This window comes from Callorhinus ursinus, unplaced genomic scaffold (genome assembly GCF_003265705.2).
Source record: "Callorhinus ursinus isolate GAN/ISIS: 27379988/994484 unplaced genomic scaffold, GSC_fseal_2.0 scaffold1, whole genome shotgun sequence".
In the NCBI taxonomy this organism is placed as follows: Eukaryota; Metazoa; Chordata; class Mammalia; order Carnivora; family Otariidae; genus Callorhinus; species Callorhinus ursinus.
Window position 1 is genome coordinate 115,568,857 of NW_027397063.1, and position 19,647 is coordinate 115,588,503.

The 19,647-nt window shown below is 38.6% G+C and overlaps 1 protein-coding gene across 2 annotated transcripts in view; it reads left to right on the forward strand.

Moving 5' to 3' along the window:
- STAG1 (STAG1 cohesin complex component) overlaps positions 1–18,063 on the forward strand; it is a 428,102-nt gene extending 410,039 nt beyond the window's left edge. For both annotated transcript variants that reach the window (XM_025881833.2, XM_073899645.1), the window contains 6 exons: positions 7,426–7,631; positions 11,376–11,550; positions 13,724–13,834; positions 14,391–14,505; positions 15,889–15,969; positions 16,056–18,063. In XM_025881833.2, the coding sequence (XP_025737618.1) occupies positions 7,426–7,631; positions 11,376–11,550; positions 13,724–13,834; positions 14,391–14,505; positions 15,889–15,969; positions 16,056–16,079 (712 nt within the window). In that variant the 3' untranslated portion in view covers positions 16,080–18,063. The remainder of the gene's footprint in view (positions 1–7,425; positions 7,632–11,375; positions 11,551–13,723; positions 13,835–14,390; positions 14,506–15,888; positions 15,970–16,055) is intronic.
- Positions 18,064–19,647: the final 1,584 nt, after the last annotated feature.

Sequence of the window (19,647 nt, forward strand, 5' to 3'; positions counted from 1 at the left end):
TGTTTCCTGTTTTGGAAGGTTATTAATTATTGAATCAATTTATTTAATAGATATAGGCCTATTCAGATTGTTTCTTCTTGTGTGAGATTTGGCAATTTGTGTTTCAAGGAATGGATCTCTTTCATCTGGATTATCAAATATGTGGGTATAAAGTTGTTTATAGTATTCCTTTATTTTCCTGTTAATGTCCATAGGATCTGTAATGATGTGTTCTCTTTAATTTCTGGTATTAGTAATTTGTACCCTCTCTTCCCCCCGTCCTGACCCCCTTAGGCTGCCTAGAAACTAATCAATTTTATTGTTCTTTTCAAAGCTTTTAATTTTGCTGATTTTCTGTATTGCTTTCTGTTTTTAATTTCATCGATTTCTACTCCAATTTTTATTATTTCTTTTCTTTCACTTTGGATTTAATTTGGTCATCTTTTTCTAGTTTTCTAGGGTGGAAACTTAGATTGGCGATTTTGGATCTTCTTTTCTGCTATGTGCATTCAATGCTGTAACCTTCTAACCACTGCTTTCACCGCATTGCACAAATTTTGATGTGCTATTTTCATTTAGTTCAAAATACTTTTAAATTTCCCTTGGGAGTGCTTCTTTGTCTCATGTGTTATTTTAAAGCATATTATTTAATCTCTGTGTATCTTTCTGATAATGATTTCTAGTTTAATTAAATTTCTAATTAATTTTAAGAGTAGACACTGTATGATTGCTCTTCTTTTAAATTTGTTAAGATGTGTTTTATGACCTCTGACTTTGATGTTACAGGTGAGCTTGAGAAAAATGTATATTCTGCTTTTGGATGAAGTCAGTCTGTAGATATTAATTCTATCCAGTTGACTGATGGTGTAGTTGAGTTCAATTATGTCCTTACTGATTTTCTGGCTGCTGAATCTGTCCATTTTTTTTAAGATTTTATTTATTTATTGGGGAGAGATAGAGAGCACAAGCCAGGCGGGGTGGGAGGGAGGCAGAGGGAGAAGCAGACTCCCCATGACCTGAGCAGAAGGCAGATGCTTAACTGACTGAGCAACCCAGGTACCCCTGAACCTGTCCATTTCTGATAGAGGGATGTTGATGTCTCCAACTATGATAGTAGATTCATCTATTTCTAATGGTAGTGTCTGCTTGCAGTTAGTTTTTGCTTCACACAGTTTGATGCTCTGTTGTAAGGGACATACATGGTAAGGATTATTATGTCTCTTGGAGAATTGGCTCCTGTATCATTGTGTAATGCCCTTGTTTATTCCTGATTGCTTATTTTAAAGTCTGCTCTGTCTGAAATTGATGTAACTATTCCTGCTTTCTTTTGATAACTTTTACCATCCATTTACTCACTTTTAGTTTATATGTGTCTTTACACTTAAAGTGGATTTCTTATAGGCAGCCTATACTTGGGTCTTGGTTTTTTTTTTAATTTTATTTTATTATGTTATGTTAATCACCATACATTACATCATTAGTTTTTGATGTAGTGTTCCATGATTCATTGTGCATAACACCCAGTGCTCCATCCAATACGTGCCCTCCTTAATACCCATCACCAGGCTAACCCATCCCCCACCCCTCTCCCCTCTGGAACCCTCAGTTTGTTTCTCAGAGTCTATAGTCTCTCGTAGTTCGTCTCCCCCTCTGATTCCCCCCCACCTTCATTTTTCCCTTCCTACTATCTTTTTTTTTTTTTTTTTTAACATATAATGTATTATTTGTTTCAGAGGTACAGGTCTGTGATTCATCAGTCTTAATTCACAGTGCTCACCATAGCACATACCCTCCCCAATGTCTATTACCCAGCCACCCCATCCTTCCCACCTCCCACCACTCCAGCAACCGTTTCCTGAGATTAAGAATTCCTTATATCAGTGAGACCATATGATACATGTCTTTCTCTGATTGACTTATTTCGCTTAGCATAATACCCTCTAGTTCCATCCACGTCATTGCAAATGGGAAAATTTCGGGGGTTTTTTGATGGCTGCATAATATTCCATTGTGTGTGTATATACATATATATATATATATATGTATATACACACCACCTCTTCTTTATCCATTCATCTGTCAATGGACATCTTGGCTCTTTCCATAGTTTGGCTATTGTGAACATTGTGCTATAAACATTGGGGTGCACATACCCCTTCGGATCCCTACATTTGTATCTTTGGGGTAAATACCCAGTAGTGCAATTGCTGGGTCGTATGGTAGCTCTATTTTCAACTGTTTGAGGAACCTCCATGCTGTTTTCCAGAGTGGCTGCACCAGCTTGCATTCCCACCAACAGTGTAGGAGGGTTCCCCTTTCTCCACATCCTCGCCAACATCTGTCATTTCCTGCCTTGTTAATTTTAGCCATTCTCACTGGTGTGAGGTGGTATCTCATTGAGGTTTTGATTTGGACTTCCCTGATGCCGACTGATGTTGAGCACTTTTTCATGTGTCTGTTGGCCATTTGGATGTGTTCTTTGGAAAAATGTCTTTTCATGTCTTCTGCCCATTTTTTGATTGGATTATTTGTTCTTTGGGTGTTGAGTATAGATTTTGGATACTAGCCCTTTATCTGATATGTGATTTGCAAATATCTTCTCCCATTCTGTCAGTTGTCTTTTGGTTTTGTGGACTGTTTCCTTTGCTGTGCAAAAGCTTTTTATCTTGATGAAGTCCCAAGAGTTCATTTTTGCCCTTGCTTCCCTTGCCTTTGGTGATGTTTCTAGGAAGAAGTTGCTGTGGCTGAGGTCGAAGAAGTTGCTGCCTGTGTTCTCCTCTAGGATTTTGATGGACTCCTGTCTCACATTTAGGTCTTTCATCCATTTGAAGTCTATTTTTGTGTGTGGTGTAAGGAAATGGTCCAGTTTCATTCTTCTGCATGTGGCTGTCCAGTTTTCCCAACACCATTTGTTGAAGACACTGTCTTTTTTCCATTGGACATTCTTTCCTGCTTGGTTGAAGATGAGTTGACCATAGAGTTGAGGGTCCATTTCTGGGCTCTCGATTCTGTTCCATTGATCTATGTGTCTGTTTTTGTGCCAGTACCATACTGTGTTGATAATAACAGCTTTGTAATAGAGCTTGAAGTCCGGAATTGTGATGCCACCGGCTTTGCTTTTCTTTTTCAACATTTCTCTGGCTATTCGGGATCTTTTCTGGTTCCATACAAATTTTAGGATTATTTGTTCCATTTCTTTGAAAAAAGTTGATGGTATTTTGATAAGGATTGCATTAAATGTGTATTGGGTCTTGTTTTTTGATGCACTTTGACAACTTTTACTTGGTACCATTGACATTCAAATTGATTATTGATGTAGTTGGATTAATACCTACCATATTCCTTACTGTTTCTATTTGTTGCCCTTGTTCTTTGCTTTTATTTTGTCTTATACTCTTTTTTCTGCCTTTTGTAAAAAATTTTAATTGAGCATTTTATGATCCCATTTGCTCTCTTTTCTTAACATATTGATACTTGTTTTTTAACTGGTTGCCTTAGAGTTTGCAGTATATAATTACAGCTAATCCAAGTCCACATTTAAATAATACTGTATCACTTCATGGGTAGTATGAGTACCTTACAATAACAAAATAATCACAGTTCATCCTTCCTATCTCTTGTATCATTGCTGTAATTCTTTCACTTACATATAAGCATATATAATCAAAACATATATGCATATATGTGATATATACATAAGCATACATAATCAAATACATTTTTGGTATTATTTTGAACAAAAACTTGTTAGATCAGTTAAGAAAAATTAAAGTTTTTATTTTACCTTCACTTATTCCTTCTTCAGTGCTCTTCCTTACTTTATGTATATTCATGTCTCTGACCTATATTATTTTCCTTCTCTCTAAAGCACTTTTTTTAAAGATTTTATTTATTTATTTATTTATTTGAGAGAGAAAGAGTGCAGGTGGGAGGAAGGGGCAGAGGGGTAGGGAGAGGGAGAGCATCTCAAGCAGACTCCATGCAGAGCATAGAGCCCAACACAGGGCCCGATCTCCCGACCCTGAGATCATGACCTGAGCCGAAACCAAGAGTCAGATGCTTAACTGAACTGAACCACCCAGGCACCCCTCTAAAGCACTTCTTCTAACAAACATTTCTTGCAAAGCAGGTCTATTGGCAAAAATTCTCTTAATTTTTAGTCTGAGAAAGTCTTTATTTTTCTTTCACTTTTGAAGGATAGTTTTGCAGGTCACAATTCTAGTCTGGTGGGGTTTTTCTCTTAACACTTTACTCCACTCTCCTCTTGCTTGCATGGTTTCTCAGGAGAAGTTAGACATTATTCTTACCATTATTTCTCCGGAGATAAAGTATTTTTTTCCCCTCTGGTTTCTTTCAGGATTTTTTCTTCATCTTGGATTTTCTGTAGTTTGAAAATGATATGCTTAAATGTAGTTCTTTTGTCATTTTATCCTGCTGGTGTTCTCTGAGTTTCCTGGATCTATGGTTTGGTATCTGATGTTAATTTGGGAAAATTCTCTATCATTTCTATTTTATTTTATTTTTTTAAAGATTTTATTTATTTATTTGAGAGAGAGAGAATGAGAGATAGAGAGCACGAGAGGGAAGAGGGTCAGAGGGAGAAGCAGACTCCCCGCTGAGCAGGGAGCCTGATGTGGGACTCGATCCCAGGACTCCAGGATCATGACCTGAGCCGAAGGCAGTCGCTTAACCAACTGAGCCACCCAGGCGCCCTCTATCATTTCTATTTTAAATTATTGTTATTATTGTCTTGCTTCTCCTTCTCATATTCCCATTATATTAACACCTATTGTAGTTGTATTATAGTCAAATGTTCTGTTTTTCCTCCATCTACGTTATCTTTGCTTTTAAGTTTTCGAGAATTCTCTTGCTGTGTCCCCTAAAGCAGAGGTTTTTTCCTCAACTGTGTCCAGTCTACTAAGAAGCTTATCAGAGGCATTCTTTGTTTCTTTTACAGTTTTCATCTCTAGCATTTCTTTTTGGTTCTTGGGATTTCCATCTGTCTGCTTTCATTGCTTATCTGTTCTTGCATGCGGTCTACTTTTTCCATTAGAGCCCTTAGCATATTGATCATAGTTGTTTTATTTGTTTATTTTTTTGAGATTTTATTTGTCAGAGAGAGAGAGAGAGCACGTGCACAAGCAAGGGGAGCAGCAGGCAGTGGGAGAAGCAGGCTCCCTGCTGAGCGAGGAGCCTGATGTGGGACTCCATCCCAGGGCCCTACGATCATGAAGGCATAAGACCCTGAGCTGAAGGCAGATGCTTAACTGACTGAGCCACCTAGGCATCCTGATCATAGTTGTTTTAAATTGCCAGTCTGATAATTCTTATATTTCTGTCATGCCTGATTCTGATGTTTGCTCTGTCCTTCACATTGTGTTTTTGCCTTTTGGTATGCCTTATAATTTTTTTCTTGATAGCCAAACATGATGTACTAGGTAAAAGGAACTGCTGTAAATTACCTTTAGTAATATGGTAATGAGGTATGGGAGGAGGGGAAGCATTCTGTAGTCCTGTGATTATAGGTCTCAGTCTTTGAGTGAGCCTATGCCTCTGGACTGTAAACTTCACAAGTGTTTCTCAGTTTTTTTCTTTACCCATGGTTGGGACAAAATGGGTAGAGTGGGCTGGAGTTGGGTATTTCTCTTCCCCCAGATTGGTTAGGTTCTGATAATATCCCAGCAAGTTGTGCTCTGCCTAACCAGTTTCTCCTGAGGAGAGGCTTTGTTAAGAATAACATACTCTGGCAGATTTCAGAATGGTTCCTTTTCTTCTCCCCCTGCCAAAAACACAGGGGAGTTTGCTCTAATATTTTACTATGGAAACCCAATTGAGCTTCTGGAGGTAAATCTCACAGTATTATGGGGGAGGTCCGCCTATAACTGGGTCGCTCTGAGTTTTGAACTCTCAGACTTGTCACAGTGAATCTCCAACAGTTTGTGAATTATGGCTCAGGTTTTCCTACCCCAGCAATGGTTCTCAAGGTGGTTTTTGTTTCTGAGTCTGCTCCAATAAGTGTTACCTCCTCTGTCTCCCAATCTTGGGGTCAGCTGTTTTCCTCTCTATGGCTCCAGGAAGTTGTTGATTTTTTTAGTCTGTTGAGGTCTTTACTTGTCAGGATGCAGTAACAACTTCCAGACTCCACATGCAGAACTGGAAACCAGTCTACTGTGATTTTATCTTTAAGCTTTCTAGGAGTCGTTCTTGGGTCAGAGCAGCTTATTTTTTAACCAGTGTTTGGTTAGAGGTTGTGCTTAAGCCCTTGTGCCAGTGAGGCTTCTTGCCTGTGTTGATAGATCGATGTGGGGCATGGTGAATGATAACAAAATACCCTCATCCCCTGTTCTTTTTGCCCACGAGTGGTGGTGCAGCTTAAGCATATGTGCAGAGCCTTGCCAACTTCTAGGATCATCTATGATCCCAGGAGGGCTCTTCTTGGCTGTCTTTCTCTGGTTCTCTATTAAATTTCTGGCTGCTCTACTCTTTCTTTGGTTGCTGGGCAGAACTTTCATGCCACTGCACAGGAGCTGGGGTTGGGACAGCATCCCTATTCTCCCAGAATAACACCCCTTTTCTGTGAGCAGGGGGCCAGGGGTAACCCCTAGTTTTTAGCTTGTCCCTCCAGGTGGTCCTAGCTTGCTGTGCCTAGGAGAGAGTTACTACCTGACAAGTAGGGGATGGAAAAGAAGGGAGCCTTCTTCCTCCCAGCTACTGTCCAGAACAGAGCTTCTGCAACCTACCAATGGGCTGCTTCTTCCAAGGTAGCTCTAGATGAGGAGCTAGAGAAAGAGGGAACCCCCATCTTCTTATCCATGTCTGCCCAGAATAGAGCTCCTGGAGTAGCAGTGGTGAGGGAGAGGGGACAGGGGAAGGGAACAGGTTGTGGTTCAAATGCTACAAACTCTCACTGTTTTACTGAGATTTAGTAGATTTTCTTGAATAAATGTTTCTCCATTTGCTGTATGCCCTTAGGACAATTTCTGAAGACTTTAAATGATTGTCTTTTATCAGTTTCACCAATTAAAAAGTTGTTATGCCAAGCTCCTCCCTCCACCATTACAGAAATCCTACCCTGGTTTGAACACTTTAAAAGAAAGTTCAATAACCTTTTGAGCTAAACTTCTGATTTTTTTTTTTTAACATTGATACAGGAAGGACCACACACAGCCTTAGTAATACATTCACCTATTTAAAAGCATTCCAGTGCTCACTTCAGCAGCACATATACTAAAATCAGAACAGTAAAAGCATTCCAGAAATATGTGAAGCAAAACCTTACATTCTCCTCCCTCTTTTTCCAAAGGTAACCACTGTTAAAAGTATAATGTGTGTCCTAGGAGATTCTTCAGAACTTTCAGAGAGAGAGCCTCACTTTATGAAAGAATTAAATAAGTGATACATGAAGTACTTCCATGAAAATCACTGTTTCTTCTATTGTGTTTCTAGTCATTCATACCTAGAAAAATTCCTTACGGAGCAAATGATGGAAAGGAGAGAAGATGTATGGCTTCCACTCATTTCCTATAGAAATTCATTAGTCACTGGAGGTGAAGATGATAGAATGTCTGTGAACAGTGGAAGTAGCAGCAGTAAAACATCCTCAGTAAGGAATAAGAAAGGACGACCCCCACTTCACAAAAAACGAGTAGAAGGTAAGTCTGCCTTTACGCTGTGAGACAAGTAGTTTGCTTACTATTGCAGAGGTAAAGTAGCCAATCTGTTGAAGCAAGGAAATACTGTTAAGCATGTTATTTCCTTGTAGATTTGACACATACTGAGAGGTTAAGGCAAAAAGGTTGGAATAGACAAAGTGGAAGAGAAAAGGGTCAAGGAAAAAGAAGTTGGAAGACCATGAAACAGAGGAAGATGGTGCAGAGAAAAGTGGAAACAGTTATAAAGGTTTATAAAATTGATCCCCATATCATAGACCCTCTAATACATTAAAATTTAAAATAAGGTAGTTACCAAAATTCATCCTAATGTAGAAGAGATTCTGATAAGTTGAAGGTAGACCTCTGCAGCAAATTGAATATACCAAAACAATTTTCCATTTCTACCCCATGGATGAGTAATTTATTTTTGTGCGTTAAAATAATGATAGCCAACTCTGGTTTTATAACCCTCATGGACTGTAGGAACCAGGGAGTTGAATTGTCATGAATATGTGATCATTGGTAGTTAATTCATGTATCCAAAAAGACTAAAAATTTCTTTATTAGAGCAGTACTTTTTTTTTTTTTAAAGATTTTATTTATTTATTTGATAGAGACAGCGAGAGAGGGAACACAAGCAGGGGGAGTGGGAGAGGGAGAAGCAGGCCTCCCGCAGAGCAGGGAGCCCGATGCAGGGCTTGATCCCAAGACCCTGGGATCATGCCCTGAGCCAAAGGCAGACACTTAACGACTGAGCCACCCAGGCGCCCCTAGAGCATTACTCTTAAACTAAGACAACTCAAAGTGCAAATGCTTATTTCCTCAAATAACCTTCCCCCATCTCTGTGGTTTTCCTAATAAATATTCTCCAAACCAAGAGAGAGGAAGGCAATGATCTGAATCCTCCTCTGCTCCCTTTTACAACCTTTTATTTACCTTTCAGCATCTCACCTCTGCTGCCTAAAAACTAGTGACTCATGAAAGATTTTGCTACAACCTGTAGCAGAATTAGAATTTAAACCTGTTTCTTTCATCATTGGGGAGGCAGTATTGACTATTGATGACGAGCACACACTCTTAAAACTAGAGTTCTAGAATTCACACCTGGCTTTCTAGTTTTAAACTGTATGACTTTTGAGTATGTTATTTAACCTCTCAGCCTCAGTCAGTGATCATATAAAGGATGATCAGAGTACCTATCCTGTCTGTCAGCTATTGTAAATATTAAATGAGATACTCCCAATAAATTATTTAGTATACACACAGAGAGAGGTTACTTAGCACAGTGCTTAGCACATAGGTACTGCAGTAAATGTTAGCTGCTATTGTCAGAATGTCAATATTTCAAAGAGAATAAAAGATATGAAAATATTTACAGAATTAATGTTAAAGATTTTCTTTTAGTTTTTATCTATGGGACTTAAAATCTTTTTGGTCCAGAAAATGAAAATACTAAGTCCTGTCTTTGTAGTGTAGGATCCTAAACTTTTCTCTAAATAAAGACTCCAGTCACTTCCTTTTTAAAATGTCTTCTAGAGCAGCCTCTTGTCAGGATGCCCCCGCCATATCCATCTATCCAGTCTGTCTGTCTAGATATAGATCTAGATATATATTTTTACTCACAGCTTTTCTTACATGTAATATTCATATTAGCCAACATTCATTAAATTCTTGCTGTGTACCAGAAATGTGCTTTATGTGCTTTATGTGCATTATTAGCATTTAATCATTTACTTGACTAACATTTGTAAAGCATTTAGGTCAGTACATGGCACATAGTGAATACTGTATAAATGTTTTATAAGTGAACTCTTGAGTTCAACATTATTATCTGTATTTCACACAGAAGAAACTAAAGCTTAGAGAATTTAAATAACCATATATAATTCCCTCACTAATGGGGCAGTCAGTATTATCTTCGGGACAAAGAAAAGCATATATAAACCAGATAATTTGTTGTTAAATTGCAAAAAAGAAAACTTGCTGTGTGTCAGTTTGAAATTTACCAGGAGACTAAGGTAGGTCATGTGCCCAGAATCCTTAGGCAGCAGTTTCATCTGTTTGGAATAAAGATGAGAAAGCTTTGCAAGAAGTGTTTTCATTGAGGAACCCTTAGGGGTTAGGAGAATGTCTTCAAGAAGAGTGAGTTCTTCCTGAAGTTATCCATTAAGTCTTTACCATGCACCTTTCTAAGAACTGTGTGAAATGCTGGCGATTAGGTATTAATAAAAATGCTCATAGTACAGATGGAAAGACAGAGAAGCAAGAGAAGCAGGCGATTTCAGTTCCACATGGGCAGTGCTCTGATGGGCCAAAAAGGTTTTCTGAGAACATAAAGGGAGTGATCAAACTCTTAATGAATCAGGAAAGATTTTCCGGAAAAGATGACATGTAGTAGAGCTGAAAGATGGATTTACCAGGTTAAGAATGTAAATGATAACCATAAGTTGTGGTGCAGCATAAGATAAGTGCAGCAAAAAATAAAAGGAATTAAATGTTGAATGAAAAGTGGTATGAATAAAAGAAGATAAAACCTCTTTTTGCTGATTAAATAAAGAGATTGTTGAATAGTGAGCTGCGGATGATCAGTGGAATGACCTTAACAAGGCAATAACTAAATATTTCCAGGAACTAAAAAGCTGATCTAGAACATACACATGTGTCTGATAATTTTTGAAACACTGAGAGATGGAATGTTTGATAGCAAGTGAGGAACCTAACATGCTGCACAAATCTGAGACTTAATGGAGGAAGAAAAACAACAGGATTCATACTGTGTACTTTGTGATTTAAATTTTTTTTTCATTTAAATTCTTCAGAAGGAAAAGCATAGCAATAATACTTCTAAGTCTTCCCATATTAAGAAAATAGCTTAGAATGTTTATAGTAGAAACTTTATGTAACATTATACCAGCCTGTAGTTTAGATACATAAATAATGCTTTAATCTGCTCACGTCTTTGTAAATGATCAGAAGAAAGAAGAAACAGCTCCTGGTCCCTTGAAAAAATTTAATTCTAATTACAGAGATAACATATACACTTGACAAATCACCTGCCAATGCAGGCCAGTGTATAATTAAATCCTAAGTAAGTAGGAATGATTCTGTTTCCTCTAGAAGTTAAAAGAGAATGGGAAGTGGGGGCTGGGTAGGGTGATTAAGGAGGGCTTCCCTAAAGAGGTAGAACTTAGAAGCATGAAAACAGCTTCTTAACCCATCCCTGCACATACAGCCTGGCAAAAAGTTATTTCTCTGGTGACCAGTGTCCCAGTTGTGCAGTGGGATTTGCTGATTTTCCGTGAAGGCCTACCAGGCTTTAAGTGCTGCTACCTGGGGCCCCTGTAAGGCCCAGCAAATAGGCCCTTTATTGCTTGAGCAAAGGAAGGTTAGAGGGGTCTCTGGCTGGCCTAATTCTTCCTCTTCTGCAGTGAATTAATCCTTAGAGAAGGAGGGACTTGGAAGAGGGGATAAGGTAAGGATAGCTGACATTTGATGGTTACATCCATTACATCATTTAATCCTTAAAACTCTTTGAGGCTGGGTATTGATATCCTTATTTTGTATATGAGAAACCTGAGTTTTCGAAGTTTAATAACTTACAGAAAGTCACACAAGTGAGTGGTATAAGTAGGATTCAAGCTAGGCAGTCTAACCCAGGAACCATGCTCTGCAAGTCTGTGCTGTAACTTCTACCAGAGTTCCCTCCACTCATGACATTTTGTGACTCTAACTGGAATTTTACAGATGAAAGTCTGGATAATACATGGCTAAATAGGACTGATACCATGATTCAGACTCCTGGCCCCCTTCCAGCACCACAGCTCACTTCCACTGTACTGCGGGAAAATAGCCGGCCCATGGGAGAGCAGATTCAGGAACCTGAGTCTGAACATGGTTCTGAACCTGACTTTTTACACAAGTAAGTAGTAAAAATTCATTTTCTTGGTATAAAATCTTTAATTGTTAAAAGAAAAGCTATCCAAGAAAAACTTTATTTGTTAAAACATATTATTGGTTAGTTCATGAGAAAAAAACCACAAGCAGAGATAATTTATATTAGAAAATATATAATAAGGTCTGCCAACACTTGTGGATGTCAGTTAATCGAAGTCCAAAGACCTTTAAAGCATGGTGCCTCACTGAGTGCTGAGCTCAGTTGGATTCATTGGGCAGGTCTCTTTCTTCTCAGGGACTTGCAAAAAAGACATGCAGGTTACTATAAGAGTCTCTGCTAAGGTTGTTACTAGTCTGAACACCAAATAAATAGACTACTCCTTTTATCATCCATTTAATTAATAGTACTTTGTCTTGTCAAGTTTATATTTTAAACTTAAACTGTTATGGATTAAGATATTTGTCAAGATATTTGATAAATTCTTAGAACAGTTGCCCTTTCTCTAAGAGAGAATCAAAGCGTTACCTTTTCCCACACTAGTAATTAATATGTTTTCTAGTACCAGGGCCCCCAAAATTTTGGAAAAGGCAGGATGATGGTATGACTTTTGCTATAAAAAAAACTTAACTTTTTCCTTGTTATTTTCCATTCAACTATGAAGTTGTCCTAGCTCCTTGTGTTTCTATTCATATTGCGGTAATGCTGTGAATTACTCTGAGGGGTGAGAGAGAATTCTCAGTTGAACTCAACAGATTTAGCAGGTTGAAAATGGAAAGAGGCAGTGTTAGAATTATTCAGATCCTGAGTTTTCATAAAGCATCTTTGCCCAGAGGATCTGCCTTTCTTCAAAGCTAAAAGGATAATCGTTGTCAGCCACTACATAACAGCATTCGTAGAGGGTAGTTTGCCTTATGACCAGCATTCCCATCCTGCTTCCTAGAGGGTGAATTCTTCCTTATTTGAGCAGCCTGCCTTACTTCCCTGACTTTACCACTTGTTAGTTCCTCCCCTCTGTGGTCTACTTTTCCCTGCTATAGGTTTATCAGTTTAATCAAGGTGGTAGCCCCACATGATATAAAGATAGCTGCTTAGAGAGAACTTCACGTGACAGATGTTACCTACTAAAAAACCATTAAGGTTTACGTCCTGTAAAATCCCCAAGAGGCATGTTTATGCAAGTGTCATGTGCCAGTAAGTGTACAGGGGAGGGGAAAATTTAGCCCAGCATGCACCTGACTCCAAATCTCTTCAGAAGGACTGAGAAGAAAATGTGTTAATACCTTTCCTTGTTCAACTCTGGAGAGCTCTGAGCCACAAGACCAGCATCATTTCTGCCCCTTATGGGACTGGCTGTCCAAGTAGGAACACTTGTGAGCAGGGCAGCAGCTGGGTACAGAGGTCTCAAAAGCACTCTTGTTTGACAGATATTTGGGGAACAAACCTGATAAATTAAGCACCTGTAGGGGAGGGAAAGGTTTTACCCAACCCTCTTAGGATCCCTGACTGGGTCTGAAAATTTAAATGGACAGATCCAAGAGGAGAAAAGCATACACATTTTACTGAATTCTTTACATGTACATGGGAGCTTTTACCATAGAATGAAGACCTGAAGAAGTTACCAAAGCAGGGAGCTTTTATACCTTTTAGACAAAGAATAAATTTGTGAAGAATTGACAAGACAAAGGAATTTGGACTAGAAGTAGTCCAACTGAGACTATGTAGTCCATATCTTCCTTAATTAGGAAGATAAGGTTTAGTTTAACAAGGTGTGTTTATAGTTTCCTCTGGTGCTATCTCTGGGTTAAGAGTCTGTCTCCCATAAAATGAGAATTTGTTTTCTGCCTATAGACAGAAAAGGAGGAGCTTTTTCTTTGTTCCCTGCTTCTTAATTGCCTTCAGCTCAAAATAACCTTTATCTCAGAGGAGTATTTTGGGGTGACATAACTTTGGTTTCCTTTACACCTACCAACCAACCACAGCCAGAATCCCTGGAGACTTAGGTATCTCTTTGGGCAACTTACTGCCGTTTCTGCAAAGGTAGATCCTTTGATAATGATCTGTCTCACCCTTAACTCTATAATAAATCCAGCTAATTCTCCATACATGGGGATTAGGCCAGCCAACTATGGCCTTCTTAGCATGGTACTGATTAGCTAAATTTATCTTTTGCCACAAAATAAATAATGTATTCTCTTAGTCCTCAGATGCAGATCTCTTGGTTAGGCCAACCAAAATTAGAAGATTTAAATCGGAAGGACAGAACAGGAATGAACTACATGAAAGTGAGAACTGGAGTAAGGCATGCCGTGTAAGTGTTAACATCAAGTAGCACAAGAACATAAAGACTATGTGATGCTGTTCATTTTGTGGAATGCCGGCTCTCCTCTGACATTTGGTCTCAGGAGTTAAGATAATAATTCAGGATATGCTGTGCAATGTAGGATAGAAATAGAGGGTGTGGACTTTTGAGGCTTTCACCATTTAAATCCTGGTGCTGCCACTTGCCAGCTATATGGCCTTGGGAAAGCTCTAAACCTCAATGCCTCAGGTTTTTCATTTGTAAATTTGGGATAATAGTACCAATCACAGTTTTGTGGGAATTGATACATAGCTAAATAAATGTTAATGTCTACTGTTGTTATTGCATTTAAGTTACGCTTCCTTTTTGATGAATTGAGATGAAATCTTGAATGAAACAAAAGACCCTTAATTATCTTAGGCGTTCAGGATCATAATTTTTGCAGCCTATGGGTTGTGACTGGAACATGTGCTTTCATTGGTTAAAAGACCTACTGTAAGAAAGAGCCAGGACTCCAAATTCAGTGAGTCTGAACAGCTATCGGATCGTGCTTTTTCCTTATCAGTCGGGGCCTAATGGAGGAAGATGCTGAGCCCATCTTTGAAGATGTGATGATGTCATCCCGGAGCCAGTTAGAAGATATGAATGAAGAATTTGAAGACACCATGGTTATTGATCTGGTAAGGAAATTTCAGTACCTTTTCTTCTGTTAAAGTAAGTGAAAGTGTTGGTATAAGATGGTGGTGCTCTTGTTTTCAGAACCCCATGGGAAGGAGAGGTGTGGAGGTTGTAAACATAGCAGCAGGTAGGACCAGTGTAATGCTTTAGCACACTTGGATGAGCTTGTGTTTTTCAAGCCTGCTTTCCAAGCAGTCAGATTTTAAATTCTGGCAGTAACAAGAACTGGTTCCTTATTACCTTCTTGAGAAGGGGCTCACACTAGCTCTCTCTCAGTATAGTGTGTGCATTTGGTCTCTTAAACTAACTTGGAATCTGATGATACATACAGTGTGTTCCAGCATAGCAACCAAACATAGAATATGGACCATATTTGTTCAGTGTGAAAAAAAATCTTTGAAGTAAGGAAACCTGAATATAGACTAGGTATAGGTGATATTAAGAAATTATTGACTTTGTCAGGAATAGTAATGCATGGTGGTTATGTTTTTTTAAATTTCCATCAGAGATATATTTTGAAACAGTTGTAGGTATAATGACAGAAAAAAAGTGAGAAGACTCAGTGAAACAAGATTGGCTGAAGGTTTGACAGTTGATGAAGCTAGGTGATGGATACATGCGAGTTCATCAGACTGTGTATTTGCTAGGGCTGCTATACAAGTACCACTGACTAATGGCTTAAACAATAGAAACTTTCTCACATTTCTGGAGGCTACAAGTCTGAGATCATGTTCTCAGGGAGATTGATTTCATTCTGAGGCTTTTCTCCTTGACTTGTAGATGGTCATCTTCTCCCTTTGTCTTCATATGATCTTTCCTGTGTGTCTCTTTTTATAAGGATATGAATCAAAATAGAATCCACCCACATGACCTCACTTTACCTCAATTATTACCTCTTTGTAGGTCCTCTGTCCAAATAACAGTCACCTTCTGAGGTACTGGGGTTCAGGTCTTCAATATATGAATTTGGGGGGATGTAATTTAGCCCATAACATTCTGCTGTGTAGGTTTTAAGTTTTCCATAATGAAAACCTCTTCTAAGAAATGTAAAGGAGATCATGTCACTGCAGTCTCTTCCTTCCCTTCAGTAGCTTTCCATCTACCAGCTTTGGGGAATTTAGGGATGAATTTTATAATCATTCCATGATTCAAAGGCATGTTCTATGTTTGTAGGCCCCAAAATTAATTATATGCATTTTCATATTCAGTTTATTCATTGTAATTTGAAATCCTTTTTTAAAAAAAATGTATGCTCCAAGTAAAAGCCGCATTCTTTTCCTTTCAAAATTTGATCCCCAACAGCTCTATTTTGTGATGCCATCAGAAATGTTAGCAGCTTACCATCTTAATGTATCTCAGGAAAACATTTTGGCTTCTCTTTCCAGCCCCCATCAAGAAATCGGCGAGAGAGAGCTGAGCTGAGGCCAGATTTCTTTGATTCCGCAGCTATCATAGAAGACGATTCAGTAAATGTTAAATTATTACTGCTTTTTACTTATGGTTTCTGGGTCTTGTTTATGCATGAAGTTAATTGTGTTTCTCATTTTTCTAGGGATTTGGAATGCCTATGTTCTGAAGTCTGAAGAAAATTTACAAATATGGAACTCTATTATTTAGAGCTAGAGGCCTATATACTGTGATAGCTTGTATGGGGGAAAAAACACTTTTGATGTGATCTGATTTGTTTTTTAATCAAATGATTGAGGTCAATCCCTTTTTGCAGTGACAGAAGAGGAGCATGTAAATTACCCAAGGGAATGTTGGTGAATGTCACCTCAGAAAGACTGACCTGAAAAATCATTTGTGTCCTAATATTGGACTTATCCCAATACAGATGTGTGTGTTTTTCTGGAGGGAGGAAAAAATTTTAAATTTTTAAAACAGCTGTCAAGATAAACACTGTTATACACCTGTTTTATGAAAACTCAGCATTGAGTAAAAAAAAAATATTTTTAACTTTATTTTCCTGTTGTACAATTTAAAAACCGTTTTAACATTTTGCCTTTTTATGTTTTAAAAGCTAACCATTTTTATTAAACCTATGAGTAAGCAGCTCATCCTAATTGCCGAAGAGTGTTTTGGAGCTCACTGGATTTGGTTGACCTTGTGGAATACAGAAATACGGAGGAGCAGAATATTGACAAGCTAAGATGAAATTCTGACAGTGCATCTCTGCCAAAAACCACACACCCTCTGTGGATATGGATTCCCAGATTTTATATACTCTTGAATAAAAAGGTTTATTTTTATTTATAAGGGGGCATAAAATAAGAAATGTCCATGCAGCCATTTTCCAACAGATGCTGTACACCATTCATTTTATATAGAATAGGGAGATTCAAATACAGTACATTTTCTATTGGTATTTGTTCTGTGCATTTTTAGCAACTTCTACCAGCAAATAAAGTATTCTCAGAAAAACAAAAATGGTTCTCAAGTTATCGGTTTGCTGTTTTTACTACTTATTTCATGCCCTGCCAAATTCAAGTTACATAGACTTCCGTTTTCTTAAAAAGATAATCATGAAGAACTTCTTTGCCATTCAAAAGTAATTTTAAGTGTAACATAACTGTGTCTACTTCCCATGCACTTAATACCTTATGCGCTAATTTTGTGAATTAAGTTTACCAATTATAGAAGTATGTGCTGCATAGAAGTCTGTGCTTAGAGGGTGAAGTTCCTAAGCTTACCTTGAAATACAGCTACATTTCAGTGTTAAATGTGCATTTTAATTATTTTGGGGAAAGAAATTATGAATCTTCAGGACAGCCTTCAATGGTTTAGAGTTACATTCTGCTTAGACTTTTATGACTTGCTGCTATTGTTTTAAAAAGCCCACTTAGTTTCTACCTTTCTGATTTTTTTAAGGTAAGCCTCAATTCCAAACCAATCCATCCACAGCTGTTTGTGGGCTGGTTTTTAAAGTAGCTGTAACAGAATCATGAGGCTTTCCCTTCTTACCAAAAAATGAAAAGCATTTTTTTACTAATCTGTGCACCCAATGATTATTTTTTGTTGGGAAAGCAAATGGATTATTCATTCTTTTAGTAAACACAAAACAGATTTTTCTCAATATTTGTACAGTTCTGAAAAAACCTGGTCACCAAAAATGTTATATCTGCTAATTTAGCAATTCCTGGGCTCCAGTTTGAGGGGCTGGGGTCTCGCTTTCTTCCAGAAATGTGGGCCTCACTGGACATGAAGGGGCAGGAATAACTGGATTATCTACCACTGCCAGCCCTGCCTATGGTTCTAGCCAAGGAGGAAGCTGGGAGGTGCCCTGGCACATGCACAGAGTGATCCTTTGCTTGACAGTTTCATGTGGAAAACAGATGCTTAGAATTGTAGACTACCATGCAACAAAAAAAAAAGGCTTAATATCTACTCCAATGGGTTTGCAGTTCAGTTTGAAGTCAATCGAATTTTTGTATTTTCAGTGTCTCCTTGATTGGTTTTGCTAGTAATTCTGTAAATTGTACATTTGCAATATGAGGTTTTTTTCCTTTTGTACAATTTGAAATTGATGCTTCACCTTTCCTTTAATAAACTATTCAAAATCAGGCTTGTGGTAGTCATCCTATTCTTACTAGGTAAAGTTTTAAAGAGATGATTTTCTGCACTTGAGAGTTTGCTCAAAGTTTGCTCATTCAGGTAATTTGTTAACTGTATCAGTGAGTTTTAAGGAAAAAATTAAGGACTAGTTCATTCATTTTCTTTCATTCCCTGAATTTTCCTGGGGAGATTGTCTGTCTGTGGTTCAAGAGGAGGTCTCTTGCAGGCTGAGTTTTCAAGGAGGAGGCATTCAGGGTTTGTAGCCTGGATCCTTCCCCTGCCTGAGGTCCAGCCCCTAGGCATATCTTTAAAGATCACTTGGATTCTACAAGGCTATGTAAGAGTTTCTCTTGATATTGGTGCCAGACATCACTCTTAAAAACTCATGCTCTACACTTTATGGTCCTGGCCTTGTTCTCTGGGCTGTGTTCATTACATGGCCTAAGATGTCTGTGCAGAAAAGACAGGGATGCAAGGGCTAAATCAGCAGGAGAACTCTCTAGGCAGCCAAAAAGGAAGGTAATAAGGAAGGGTCTCTGTGGCAGCTCACCTTTGGAATTAAAAGCTTATGAGACTAGACCAGAGCTTTACCCAGTGTGACTCTATCCTGGGACAAAATTGAAACCTCCCAGGTGTGACTTGACTGTGACTCTGTATTTGCCCCTGCTTCCAGAAAAGGAACCATCAAATAAGAAACAGTGTCTTCATGGAAAATAAAGGCTTAGTGCCCCCCCTCAGGCTTTTGATACCAAACTCAGGTAAGTTTCCATCCATGCCCTCCTAAGTGCCTTACTCTGTTGGGGTCTTTTTACGCATCACTTTTTGAAGGACAGCTTTGTGCTCTCGAGGACACATAAAGGAGGCATTAGTCACCATCCAGGAGAGTAGGTACATGGTCAGAACCTCCCTACTAAGGCTGCCACATCTACCCAGATGTGCAGCTGGACTCCACAACGGCCCCAAACTGAGGCTTTGCCCATTAAGTGGCCATAGCTCCTGTTTGGAATGGTGGAGATCCCATGCCCACAGAGGTGCAACAGCATGAGGACCAACCAGTGGTTCTCCCTAAAAAAAAATAAAGCCACAGCTCTCTAGAAATCCTTTAGAATCAGAAGGACATAAAATATATCTGTCAAACAGGTAAACTTTAGGCTGGTTCAACAACTCCATTAAAAGTGTTAACTCAGTGTATGGGTGAGTGTCCTTCACAGGCTTCTCTGACTGGGCAGACCATATCTAAAGCACCAGCAGCAGCCAAAGCATCAGTGCATCCAGAGGCAGAGAACTCACTGAGGAGACCAAGACATGGTGAGAAGAGGAGCTGGAAGAACTTTTCGTGAACACAAGCAACTGGAAGGCTGCATTGTGAATGTGCTCCCCATTATTCTAGCAATTCAAAAAGAGGATTGACAGGTCGTCACGCATGAGGTAGGAAACCTTTCCAAATTTAGTAGCTCTTTGGGTTGAGACAGTCCCTACTCACTACCACCTTTCTCACTCTACCCTTAGGAGTTCATCCCACCTATTTCATCAGTTGAGAAGCAGTGCTCTGAATAGTTAGAAGACAGGCTTATAGTTCAGACAAATCTGCC